The sequence below is a fragment of the Phocoena sinus genome, chromosome 15 (assembly GCF_008692025.1).
Source record: "Phocoena sinus isolate mPhoSin1 chromosome 15, mPhoSin1.pri, whole genome shotgun sequence".
NCBI classification, from domain to species: Eukaryota; Metazoa; Chordata; class Mammalia; order Artiodactyla; family Phocoenidae; genus Phocoena; species Phocoena sinus.
Window position 1 is genome coordinate 61,897,562 of NC_045777.1, and position 14,612 is coordinate 61,912,173.

At 43.7% G+C, this 14,612-nt stretch overlaps 1 protein-coding gene across 2 annotated transcripts in view; it reads right to left on the reverse strand.

Moving 5' to 3' along the window:
• Positions 1-3,542: 3,542 nt before the first annotated feature.
• Positions 3,543-14,612, reverse strand: part of PARN (poly(A)-specific ribonuclease) — a 170,222-nt gene continuing 159,152 nt past the window's right edge. For both annotated transcript variants that reach the window (XM_032606603.1, XM_032606604.1), the window contains one exon: positions 3,543-4,552. In XM_032606603.1, the coding sequence (XP_032462494.1) occupies positions 4,500-4,552 (53 nt within the window). In that variant the 3' untranslated portion in view covers positions 3,543-4,499. The remainder of the gene's footprint in view (positions 4,553-14,612) is intronic.

The window sequence follows — 14,612 nt, forward strand, 5'->3', positions numbered from 1 at the left end:
TAGTTAGAACCTATCAGATGGTACACTTAAGATCTGAGCATTTCACTATAAATTTTATCCCCAGTGATCCCCAAATATAAACACATATTAAACTCTGGCTCATGACAAGCATACTCAAGGATCTGGGAGGGGGAGTGCTCTGATGTTTGCAAATTACTTAGAAATGCATCCAAAACTAAGATGAATTGATGGGTGGACGGAGGGATGGCTGAATGGTTATGTAATAAAGCAAATACAGCAAAATGGTAGCTGTACAATCTAGGTGGGGAGGAAACGGGTGTTTGCTGAACAATTCTTTCAACTTCTTTGTATGTTTGAAATTTTTCATAATAAAATGTTGGAGGGGGGGAACAGGACGAATACAAAGTTAAAAAAAAAAGGACAGAGCCGCAGCACTCAATCTCCATCCCAGCTCTAAAATCAAAGAACTACAAAATGACTTGAAACACCGAGGTCCCCACTTCCACGCCCACCTCCAGGTTTGGTTACAGTACTTACGTAACCCCAGAACCACAGCCCCATCATCATAATATGCCCCTGAGCCTCTGTATCAAAAATCCAAAGCAGCATCCTACGATTTCAGGCCCAGAAGAGACATCAGCCTGCATGTGTCCGTGTGTGTGTGTGTGTGTGTGTGTGTGTGTACCAAGAAGATGGTCAACCCAGTTCACCTGCTTTAAGTCATTTGATACAGTTGGGAAAATAGGGGTCTGGCACATACCAGGGCTCAGCTGGGTATTTACTGCTAAGCCAGACACCCCCCCACCCCAACCATGCCTATGTCAGCTCCAACCAGGGTTTCAGATCAAAAGCATCATCTTCCAATATCAATGTGACTCATTGTGCACTTGTGTGTGCTGGGCGTTTGACATGACTTCATTTAATCCTCACAACCACCCTATGAGGTAGTTTATTATCTTGCTTTTATGGTTGAGGAAACAGCCTCAGAGAGGGTAAATAATGCCCAGGAACACACAGCCGGAGCTGGGATGCAGGTACATTCAGTGAGGCTCTAGGGCAGAGGCCCTTTCTAGAAAGCACTCCCCCCACCCCCGCAAGCCCCTCTGAACCAGTACTGACAGGGGTGCAACCTGTGTGTCTGTATAGCTTTTTGAGCAGGGAGAACTGGGCTTCAGGGGACAATGAAAAACTCTCAACACCTGAGAGCGACGGGTCCAATCTCTCTCTCTCCGAGGCCCTGCACACGTGGAGATCTTTAGGCGACCCCACACTCTTGTGTTTCTATGCCAGGCATGCTCATTAGGCTAGATATATGTTTCGTATGTACACCAATCACAGCCTCGCCCTGGTTTTCCCTCTTGTTCATTCCGTTAAAAGAAGTGCCAGGCCTATGTTTTCCTCTAAGAGTTTGATAGTGTCTGGCCTTACATTTAGGTCTTTAATCCATTTTGAGTTTATTTTTGTGTATGGTGTTAGGGAGTGTTCTAATTTCATACTTTTACATGTACCTGTCCAGTTTCACCAGCACCACTTATTGAAGAGGCTGTCTTTCCCCCACTGTATATTCTTGCCTCCTTTATCAAAGATAAGGTGACCATATGTGCGTGCGTTTATCTCTGGGCTTTCCATTGATCTATATTTCTGTTTTTGTGCCAGTACCATACTGTCTTGATTACTGTAGCTTTGTAGTATAGTCTGAAGTCAGGGAGCCTGATTCCTCCAGCTCCATAGGCAGAACACTCTATGACATAAATCACAGCAAGATCCTTTTTGACCCACCTCCTAGAGAAATGGAAATAAAAACAAAAATAAACAAATGGGACCTAATGAAACTTCAAAGCTTTTGCATAGCAAAGGAAACCATAAACAAGACCAAAAGACAACCCTCAGAATGAGAGAAAATATTTGCAAATGAAGCAACTGACAAAGGATTAATCTCCAAAATTTACAAGCTGCTCATGCAGCTCAATAACAATAAAACAAACAACCCAATCCAAAAATGGGCAGAAGACCTAAATAGACATTTCTCCAAAGAAGATATACAGATTGCCAACAAACACATGAAAGAATGCTCAACATCATTAACCATTAGAGAAATGCAAATCAAAACTACAATGAAAAAAAAAAAAAACTACAATGAGATATCATCTCACACCGGTCCGAATGGCCATCATCAAAAAATCTAGAAACAATAAATGCTAGAGAGGATGTGAAGAAAAGGGAACACTCTTGCACTGTTGGTGGGAATGTAAATTGATACAGCCACTATGGAGAACAGTATGGAGGATCCTTTAAAAACTAAAAATAGAACTACCATACGACCCAGCAATCCCACTACTGGGCATACACCCTGAGAAAACCATAATTCAAAAAGAGTCATGTACCACAATATTCACTGCAGCTCTATTTACAATAGCCAGGACATGGAAGCAACCAAAGGGTCCGTCAACAGATGAATGGATAAAGAAGATATGGCACATATATCCAACGGAATATTACTCAACCATAAAAGGAAACGAAATTGAGTTATTTGTAGTGAGGTGGATGGACCTAGAGTCTGTCGTGCAGAGTGAAGTAAGTCAGAAAGAGAAAAACAAATACCGTATGCTAACATATATATATATATATATATATATATATATATATATGGAATCTAAGAAAAAAAAAGGTCATGAAGAACCTAGGGGTAAGACGAGAATAAAGACACAGACTTACTAGAGAATGGACTTGAGGATATGGGGAGTGGGAAGGGTAAGCTGTGACAAAGTGAGAGAGTGGCATGGACATATATACGCTACCAAACATAAAATAGATAGCTAGTGGGAAGCAGCCGCATAGCACAGGGAGATCAGCTCGGTGCTTTGTGACCACCTAGAGGGGTGGGATAGGGAGGATGGGAGGGAGGGAGACGCAAGTGGGAAGAGATATGGGAACATACGTATAACTGATTCACTTTGTTATAAAGCAGAAACTAACACACCATTGTAAAGCAATTATACTCCAATAAAGATGTTAAAAAAAATTTTAAAAAAAAAGTGTCAGGTACTACCTGTTTCTACCCGTAGGCTTTAATGACTCAGGAGAGTCCAGCAGCGCCCTCTAACCCCTTCCTTTGTCTTTACCCTCCTGTCACACTTTCCCACTGGGCTGTGCCTGGCGATCGCGTAGAGCAGGGGTGGGAGCTCCTCGTGCCAAGTCTGGGTTTGTAACTTCGGGGACAAGGGGGAGGGGGAAGGGAAGATGTAAAGAGGCCCTTAATTGGGGAAAATGTCTTACAAATCTGAATTCCCACAACACCTGGGATTCTCATCAGAGCCGTAACAACTCAGATCCTTTCCACCAGAAAAAGATGCAGCCCCTCCTACACCATTTACCACGGGCTCCACTCCAGCACCAGGCATCTGACTCATCAAGGAAGGTGAAAGGGTTAGAGGTTAAAAAAAAAAAAGAGAAAACCATAAGCACCAGGCTTAGTGACTTACCAGGGCTTTTTCAAGGGTGATCTTTAAAGAGAAATATGTCTATGTAGAGAATAAGTATGTCATTCACTTATAAAAGAAGAGAAAGGAAAAAAACCAAAATCCTATGAAAATTTCTTTAATTTTCACCTTTTGGAAATACATTTTTCATTTTTATTTCCACAATACAAAAATGTTAAATATCTAACAATGATCTATATGAAGCAGATCTACAGAAGTAGATCCACGAGATTCTGTCCCTGTTGTGATGTTTCAACAGAGAAAGGGCTGGTACAGGGTGTCGATTTGTCATGATATCACACACATGCACACACTCCACCTCACCCCCAGATGCCACCAAACAGAGAAGACACCAGGCTAAGATAATGAAAACTGAAAGCAGTGCTACATGGGAAAACAGAAATTAACTTTTCACTCGTACACTCCACCATGAGAAACTCACATCTTAGGGGGAAAACTCTAAATAAATATGCCCCAAAGGTCAAGGCAGGTGTTGACAGCGGTAGAGATTTTCCTACTGGGAAAACAAGCTTGAGAGTCTCGTATTTTCAGGCAGCGATGGTGGAAAGCAGGCAGACACAACCGAATTCTCTACTGGGAGACATACCCACGCGCTGAGGCTGCCCCTAGGACTGAGCATGAGATGGTGGATGAGAATCTCTCAAAGCAGGAAAGAGTTCAACCCCAAATCAGGATCACAGCACCTAAGAGTGTCGGCTCTTTCTGTGAAATCTCACGGCCAACCTTCCCCATCAGGTGGATTCTTAAACACAGATTCATGACAGGAAGGGTTTCACATGAGCAACAAGTAATGACCTGGTTAATCACGTACACATGACAGCCAACGACATGCTGAGCGCCAGCAGACAGGTGATGCTAAAGAGGAAGGAACACAGCCTTGACGATAAACACTGGGATTTTTCAGGAGACACACATTTGGTTTCAAACCCCTCCTGCACCACATTGGATTCAGTTAAACACAGTATGGCTTCCAAAAATGCCGGCCGCTTCTTTCCTTCTCAGCAACAGCACCAGCGGTTTGTTCCACTCAGGTCTTGCTTACCACGTGTCAGGGACCTCAAAGAGCTTGGCTGAGCTGTCCGAGATGCTTCCTGGTGGGAGAGGACAAAACAAGGTGAACAAGGAGAGGACCACCCCGGGGGGGAGAACAAAAAGACCAGCTGCAAACACAGCTTTGACCAGGGCCAGGGCCGGGTGGTGGCATGGCCACAAGTGGAGAGAGTCCACGGGTGGGCCTTGCCTATGGAGAGCAGTGCCCGGCAAACAGAGGCCACACTGCAGAAACATCACGGTAGGGCCAAGGAAGTGCCTCCCTGCTTGGGTGCCTCTCTTGATTTTACAGGAGTGACAGTATCTCTCAGTGAGAACCCACTCTGTATTCTTTGCTAGCCAGCATGCTGGGCACTTAGTTCATTTAATCTTCATAAAAGCCCAGTTGAGGGGTACCAATATCCCCATTTTACAGATACAAGGCATCTAGTGAGTGGCTGAGATGAGGTCTGGATCCTTCCGCAGCACCAAGGTGGCTGGGTTCCTCTGTGCTGTGGTGACCGGCACCCAGATGAGAAATCTCAGCGGCTGGCGGCTAGACAGTGGCAGGAAGCCAACCAGTGGGAGTTCAGAGATCCCAAAAGGGGCAAAAGCAGCTTGTAGCTTTTTCCAATTTCAGCAACACTGGCTACAGTCTTCTCGGACTGAAGGGTCTCTTCCGTTACAAACAGTTTCACCCCGAAGTTAGAAGCCCTTCTGCATTCAGCTACTTTCTGCAACAGCAGCAGCAGCACTGGGTCACGGCCTGGACCACAAACGTCCAGATCCGAGTGACTGGGAATTAAGTCAGGAAACAGCACGTTCACGATGGAAAATGCACGACTGGGCATTCCCGTACCCGTGGTATCATGCATGATTTAAGCTCTAGAGCAGGGCAGGCAGGGAAAAGGGCAAAGCCAGCCCCAGCCGCTAACACGCCAAGAGTTCAAAAGGGGGGAGGTCTGTGATGATGCCTGAAGTGGAGAGTAACTTCTAAAAACAGAGGGGAACTCGCTCGGCTGGCAGTGGCTACTGCCAGTGACAGGAATGCCTAAAGGTAACTAGGTCCAAACACATGAAATAACATAGGGAATTCCACTAGAGTGAGAATTCCCACTTCTGCTCATTTACTGAGATAAAGTCCAGACAGACAGGATAAGAAGAGCAGGCGAGGGGTCATTTGAAGTGTTCTGCCCCAAGTCTCGTGGCTGTGTTGCACATGCATCTCTTGGGACTGCTCCTGAGAAGTGAAGATGGGCAGGAGATGGTCCACGTGACAAAGACTGCCATGATCCAGTTAGAAAAGGAATAAAGGTTATTGAAAAATGAAACAAAACACAAACACTCCCCTCCCCAGAGCAACTAAATACTACAGACAGCCCATGATAAGACTGAAACCAGCCTGACCCCTCCTCCACCACACATTCACACAACACCTAATTGTAGGGAGGAAAATAAACATCAATAAGGGCATTTTTACAATTCACATATCAAAGAACTATTACAGCAGCCAATCTGCCATTCTAAAGGTAAAAGCCACAATGCCAAATGTGGGGAGCTGAAATAAATTAAAACTAGCTGAGAGGAAAAAAGATAAATGGCTAAAAGCAACTGCGTTGTCATATTTATAATCGCACCCGTGGTTAGCTGGATGGGAGTATATGTGAGTCTGGTGGTACGCCATCAAACGCACAGGAGCGACTCTGTGAAGAGCTAGTGAGAAATAACAGAATAAGCAAAAGCTGTGAAGTGAGGCAAGTCTGGCCTGACCATCTCACTAGCTGTAAGACTCCAAACAACTCTCAGTGCCTCATCTATAAGATGGACTCGATGCTACTTTATGCCACCCAGGACTTCTGAGATTCAGCCAGGTTCCTGGCACAGAGCAAGTTTTTTTTTTTTTTTTTTTCTTTGCAGTACGTGGGCCTCTCACTGTTGTGACCTCTCCAGTTGAGGAGCACAGGCTCCGGACGCGCAGGCTCAGCGGCCATGGCTCATGGGCCCAGCCGCTCCGCGGCACGTGGGATCTTCCCGGACCGGGGCACGAACCCGCGTCCCCTGCATCGGCAGGCGGACTCTCAACCACTGCGCCACCAGGGAAGCCCCAGAGCAAGTTTTTAATGCATGTTAGGCCCCTTCCCTTAGGGATAAGGTGGCCCAACACTGAACGTGTGGCTGCCCAGGAAACCAACAGCCTGCAGTCAGAGAGCTGCCTAAAATGCGCAGCTGCTGAGCAAGAATGATGTGTACAGAGGAAACAGAACTTTACGAACCATGTAAAGGAGACCCAGACCAGAGGGGAGCTGGACGTCACTGCTGGTGTTTGTTCTAGCACCTTCCAGAAAGGGAGAGCTGTAGACCGTTGAAGGATCCGTCTCAAAGCTAACGGACAAAGAGCTACGGTCGGTTTTCCGGGGGACTCACTTTCACAGCCCTGTTTAGTTACTAGAGTGCAAAGAATTATTCAGGAACAATTTTTCTTTTTAAATAGATACTTCAGGACATCTGCCTCCTGCTATGACGGACCATACCTTGCATCACATACAAAGGTTAACTCTAAATGGATTGTATGTCTAAATGTAAAACCTAAAACTGGAAAACTTCTAGAAGAAAACACAAGAGAAGATCTCTGCAATTGAGTAAGGCAAAGATTTCTTAGATATGACAACAAAGGCATAATCGAAGGGAAAAAATTGATAAATTGGATTTCGTTAAAATTTAAAACTTCTACTATTGAAAGATACTGTTAAGAGAATGAAAAGAAAAGCACAGTCTGGAAGAATTTGTAAAACACCCATAAGGACTTGTATCCTGAATACGTAAGAATACATAAGAACTCTTAAAACTGAATAAGGAGAAAACAAACAGCCCAATGAAAAAATGAGCAAAAGATTTGAACAAACATTTCATTAAAGAGATTTAAATGGACAAATAATCAAATTAAAAGATACTTAACATCATTAGTCATTAGGGAAATTCAAACCAAAGCCATAATGAGATACCAGTACACACCACTAGAATGGCAAAAAGGACAATACCAACACTGGTGAAGGTACAGAGCCATTAAGCCCTCATGCCCGGCTGGTGGGAATGCAAAATGCTGCAGCCACTTTGGAAAACAGTGTGCCAGGTTCTTATAAAATTAAACATACACTTACCACACGACCCAGTAATTCCAGCCTTAGGTATTTTCCTAAAGAAATGAACACTTAGTTCGCACAAAAACAAATGTTTATATCTGCTAGATTCTTAGTTGCTAACAACCTAAATGTCAACAGGCAAAATGGATAAATAAACAGTGATATGTCCATAAAATGGACTGCTACTCAGCAGAAAGAAGGAATGAGCCAGCGACATGGGCAAGAACACAGACAAACGTCAAATGCATTAAGCTAAGTGCAAGACTCAAGGGGTTACTTATTGAATGATTCCATTTAAATGACCTTCTGAAAAAGGCAAAATTACAGGAATAGAAAGCAGATCAGCAGCTGCTGGGATCTATGGATGGGAAGGGGCTGATTGCAAAGGGGCACGAGGGAATCTTCTGGAATAACTGTTCTATTTCTTGAGCACAGTGATGGTTATTTGACTGTACATATTTGTCAAAATTCATCAACTTGTACACCTAAAAGTAATGACATATTGTATGTAAATTGTATCTTAATAAAGCTGACCCTGCAAAAGGTATGAGGAATGTTGTTTTAAAAAAATCCAACAGGGGGGGACCTTGAAGATGGCGGAAGAGTAAGACGCGGAGATCGCCTTCCTCCCCACGGACACACCAGAAATACATCCACACATGGAACAACTCCTACAGAACTCCTACTGAAGGCTGGCAGAAGACCTCAGACCTCCCAAAAGGCAAGAAACTCCCCACGTAACTGGGTAGGGCAAAAGAAAAAACAGAGACAAAAGAATAAGGACGGCACCTGCACCAGTGGGAGGGAGCTGTGAAGGAGGAAAAGTTTCCACACACTAGGAAGCCCCTCCGCGGGCGGAGACTGCGGGAGGCAGAGGGGGGAGTTTCGGGACCGCGGAGTAGTGCACAGCGACGGGTGCGGAGGGCAAAGCGGGGAGATTCCTGCACAGAAGATCGGTGCCGACCAGCACTCACCAACCCGAGAGGCTTGCTGCTCACCCACCGGGGCGGGCGGGGCTGCGAGCTGAGGCTAAGGTTTTGGTTTTGGACGGAGCTCAGGGAGAGGACTGGGGTTGGCGGCTTGAACATAGCCTGAAGGGGTTAGTGCACCACGACTAGCCGGGAGGGAGTTCGGGGAAAAGCCTGCACCGGCCGAAGAGGCAAGAGACTTTTTCTTCCCTCTTTGTCTCCTGGTGCGCGAGGAGAGGGGTCTAAGAGCGCTGCTTAAAGGAACTCCAGAGACGGGCGCGAGCCGCGGCTAAAAGCGCGAACCCCAGAGACGGGCACGAGCCGCGGCTGAGGGCGCGAGCCCCCGAGACGGGCGCGAGCCGCGGCTGAAAGCGCAAACCCCAGAGACGGGCGCGAGCCGCGGCTGAGGGCGCGAGCCCCCGAGACGGGCGCGAGCCGCGGCTAAAACCGCGGACCCCAGAGACGGGCGGGAGACGCTAAGGCTGCTGCTGCCGCCACCAAGGGGCCTGTGTGCGAGCACAGGTCACTCTCCACACCCCTCTTCCGCGGAGCCTGTGCAGCCCGCCACTGCCAGGTTCCCGGGATCCAGGGACAACTTCCCCGGGACAGCGCACGGCGGGCCTCAGGCTGGTGCAACGTCACGCCGGCCTCTGCCGCAACGTCACGCTGCCTCTGCCGCCGCAGGCCGGCCCCGCACGCAGTGCCCCTCCTTCCCCCATCCCCCAACCCCCGGCCTGAGTGAGCCGGAGGCCCCGAATCGGCGGCTCCTTTAACCCCGTCCTGTCTGAGCGAAAAAACAGACGCCCTCCAGCGACCTACACGCAGAGGCAGGGCCAAATCCAAAGCTGAGCTCCTGTGAGCTGTGAAAACAAAGAAGAGAAAGGGAAATCTCTCCCAGCAGCCACAGAAGCAGCGGATTAAAGCTCCACAATCAACTTGATATACCCTGCATCTGTGGAATACCTGAATAGACAAGGAATGATCCCAAATTGAAGAGGTGGAATTTAGGAGCGAAATCTATGATTTTTTTCCCTTTTCCTCTTTTTGTGAAGGTGTACGTGTATGCTCCTGTGTGACATCTAGTCTGTATACTCTAGCTTCCACCATTTGTCCTAGGGCTCTATCCGTCCATGACTTTTTTTTAAAAATTCTTTTTCTTAATAATTAAGTTTAATTGTAATAACTTTATTATACTTTACCTTCGTTCTTTCTTTCCTTCCTTCCCTCCCTCCTTTAGACAACGAATCACCCCAAATTGAGGAGGTGGTCTCAGGGAGCAGGATTTATGATTTTTCCCCCTTTACCTCTTTTTGTGAAGGTGTATGTGTATGCTTCTGTGTAAGATTTTCTCTGTATAGCTTTGCTTCCAACATTTGTCCTAAGGTTCTATCCGTCCCTTTTTTTTTTTCTAAATATTTTTTAATTCAATAACTATATTATACTTTATTTTATTTTTACTGTATCATCTTTCTTTCTGTCTTTTTTTCCTTCTTTCCCTCCTTCCTTCCTTCCTTCCTTCCTCCCTCCCTCCCTCCCTCCCTCCTTTCTTTCCTTCTTTGCTTCTTTCTTCCTTCCTTCCTTTCCTCCTTTCCTTCTTTCTTTCCTCATACTTCTACTAATTCTCTCTACTTTTTCTCCCTTTTATTCTGAGCCGTGTGGATGAAAGGCTCTTGGTGCTCCAGCCAGGAGTCAGGGCTCTGCCTCTGAGGTAGGAGAGCCAACTTCAGGTCACTGGTCAACAAGAGACCTCCCAGCTCCACATAATATTAAACAGCGGAAATCTCCCAGAGACCTCCATCTTAACACCAGCACCCAGCTTCACTCAACGACCAGCAAGCCACAGTGCTGGACAACCTATGCCAAACAACTAGCAAAACAGGAACACAACCCCACCCATTAGCAGAGAGGCTGCCTAAAATCATAATAAGGCCACAGACACCCCAAAACACACCACCAGACGTGAACCTGCCCACTAGAGAGACAAGATCCAGCCTCATCCAGCACAACACAGGCACTAGTCCCCTCCACCAGGAAGCCTACACAACCCACTGAAACAACCTTAGCCACTGGAGACAGACATCAAAAACAACGGGAACTACGAACCTGCAGCCTGCAAAAAGGAGACCCCAAACACAGTAAGATAAGCAAAATGAGAAGACAGAAAAACACACAGCAGATGAAGGAGCAAGATAAAAACCCACCAGACCTAACAAATGAAGAGGAAATAGGCAATCTACCTGAAAAAGAATTCAGAATAATGATAGTAAGGATGATCCGAAATCTTGGAAGTAGAATGGACAAAATGCAAGAAACAGTTAACAAGGACCTACAAGAACTAAAGATGAAACAAGCAACGATGAACAATGCAATAAATGAAATTAAAATCACTCTAGATAGGATCAATAGCAGAATAACTGAGGCAGAAGAACGGATAAGTGACCTGGAAGATAAAGTAGTGGAAATAACTACTGCAGAGCAGAATAAAGAAAAAAGAATGAAAAGAACTGAGGACAGTCTCAGAGACCTCTGGGACAACATGAAACGCACCAACATTCGAATTATAGGGGTTCCAGAAGAAGAAGAAAGAAAGAAAGGGACTGAGAAAATATTTGAAGAGATTATAGTTGAAAACTTCCCTAATATGGGAAAGGAAATAGTTAATCAAGTCCAGGAAGCACAGAGGGTCCCATACAGGATAAATACAAGGAGAAACACGCCAAGACACATATTAATCAAACTGTCAAAAATTAAACACAAAGAAAGCATATTAAAAGCAGCAAGGGAAAAACAACAAATAACACACAAGGGAATCCCCATAAGGTTAACAGCTGATCTCTCAGCAGAAACCCTACAAGCCAGAAGGGAGTGGCAGGACATACTGAAAGTGATGAAGGAGAATAGCCTGAAACCAAGACTACTCTACCCAGCAAGGATCTCATTCACATTTGATGGAGAAATTAAAACCTTTACAGACAAGCAAAAGCTGAGAGAGTTCAGCACCACCAAACCAGCTTTACAACAAATGCTAAAGGAACTTCTCTAGACACGAAACACAAGAGAAGGAAATGACCTATAGTAGCGAACCCAAAACAATATATAAAATGGAAATAGGAACATACATATCAATAATTACCTTAAATGTAAATGGACTAAATGCTCCCACCAAAAGACACAGATTGGCTGAATGGATACAAAAACAAGACCCTTATATATGCTGTCTACAAGAGACCCACTTCAGAACTAGAGACACATACAGACTGAAAGTAAGGGGATGGAAAAAGATATTCCATGCAAATGGAAACCAAAAGAAAGCTGGAGTAGCAATTCTCATATCAGACAAAATAGACTTTAAAATAAGGACTATTAAAAGGGACAAAGAAGGACACTACATAATGATCAAGGGATCGATCCAAGAAGAAGATATAACAATTGTAAATATTTATGCACCCAACATAGGAGCACCTCAATACATAAGGCAAATACTAACAACCATAAAAGGGGAGATCAACAGTAACACATTCATAGTAGGGGACTTTAACACCCCACTTTCACCCATGGACAGATCATCCAAAATGAAAATAAATAAGGAAACACAAGCTTTAAATGATACATTAAACAAGATGGACTTAATTGATGTTTATAGGACACTCCATCCAAAAACAACAGAATACACATTTTTCTCAAGTGCTCATGGAACATTCTCCAGGATAGATCATATCTTGGGTCACAAATCAAGCCTTGGTAAATTTAAGAAAACTGAAATTGTATCAAGTATCTTTTCCGACCACAACGCCATGAGACTAGATATCAATTACAGGAAAAGATCTGTAAAAAATACAAACACATGAGGGCTAAACAATACAGCTACTTAATAATGAAGTGATCACTGAAGAAATCAAAGAGGAAATAAAAAAAATACCTAGAAACAAATGACAATGGAACACAACGACCCAAAACCTATGGGATGCATCAAAAGCAGTTCTAAGGGGGAAGTTTTTAAGCAATCCAATCCCACCTTAAGAAGCAAGGAAACAGTCTCGAATAAACAATCCTAACCTTACACCTCAAGCAATTGAGAAAGAAGAACAAACAAAAGCCCAAAGCTAGCAGAAGGAAAGAAATCATAAAGATCAGATCAGAAATAAATGAAAAAAGAAATGAAGGAAACAATAGCAAAGATCATAAACTAAAAGCTGGTTCTTTGAGAAGATAAAACAAAATAGATAACCACTAGCCAACTCATCAAGAAAAAAAGGGAGAAGACTCAAATCAATAGAATAGAAAATGAAAGGAGAAGTAACAACTGACACTGCAGAAATAAAAAAAAAGTCATGAGAGATTACATACAAGCAACTCTATGCCAATAAAATGGACAAGTCTGGAAGAAATGGACAAATTCTTAGAATGCACAACCTGCCAAGACTGAATCAGGAAGAAATAGAAATATGAACAGACCAATCACAAGCACTGAAATTGAAACTGTGATTAAAACCTTCCAACAAACAAAAGCCCAGGACCAGATGGCTTCACAGGTGAATTCTATCAAACGTTTAGAGAAGAGCTAACACCTATCCTTCTCAAACTCTTCCAAAATATAGCATAGGAGGAACACTCCCAAATTCCTTCTACGAAGCCACCATCACCTTGATACCAAAACCAGACAAGGATGTCACAAAGAAAGAAAACTACAGGCCAATATCACTGATGAACATAGATGCAAAAATCCTCAACAAAATACTAGCAAACAGAATCCAACAGCACATTAAAAGGATCATACACCATGATCAAGTGGGGTTTATTCCAGGAATGCAAGGATTCTTCAATATACGCAAATCTATCAATGTGATAAACCATATTAACAAATTGAAGGAGAAAAACCATATGATCATCTCAATAGATGCAGAGAAAGCTTTCGACAAAATTCAACACCCATTTATGATAAAAACCCTCCAGAAAGTAGGCATAGAGGGAACTTTCCTAAAACATAATAAAAGCCATATATGACAAGCCCACAGCAAACATCATCCTCAATGGTGAAAAACTGAAAGCATTTCCACTAAGATCAGGAACAAGACAAGGTTGCCCACTCTCACCACTCTTATTCAACATAGTTTTGGAAGTTTTAGCCACAGCAATCAGAGAAGAAAAGGAAATAAAAGGAATCCAAATCGGAAAAGAAGAAGTAAAGCTGTCACTGTTTGCAGATGACATGATACTATACATAGAGAATCCTAAAGATGCTACCAGAAAACTACTAGAGCTAATCAATGAATTTGGTAAAGTAGCAGGATACAAAATTAATGCACAGAAATCTCTGGCATTCCTATATACTAATGATGAAAAATCTGAAAGTGAAATCAAGAAAACACTCCCATTTACCATTGCAACAAAAAGAATAAAATATCTAGGAATAAACCTACCTAAGGATACGAAAGACCTGTATGCAGAAAATTATAAGACACTGATGAAAGAAATTAAAGATGATACAAATAGATGGAGAGATATACCATGTTCTTGGATGGGAAGAATCAACATTGTGAAAATGACTCTACTACCCAAAGCAATCTACAGATTCAATGCAATCCCTATCAAACTACCACTGGCATTTTTCACAGAACTAGAACAAACAATTTCGCAATTTGTATGGAAACACAAAAGACCCCGAATAGCCAAAGCAATCTTTAGAACGAAAAAAGGAGCTGGAGGAATAAGGCTCCCTGACTTCAGACTATATTACAAAGCAACAGTAATCAAGACAGTATGGTACTGGCACAAAAACAGAAAGACAGATCAGTGGAACAGGATAGAAAGCCCAGAGATAAACCCACGCACATATGGACACCTTATCTTTGATAAAGGAGGCAGGAATGTACAGTGGAGAAAGGACAGCCTCTTCAATAAATGGTGCTGGGAAAACTGGACAGGTACATGTAAAAGTATGAGATTAGATCACTCCCTAACACCATACACAAAAATAAGCTCAAAATGGATTAAAGACCTAAATGTAAGGCCAG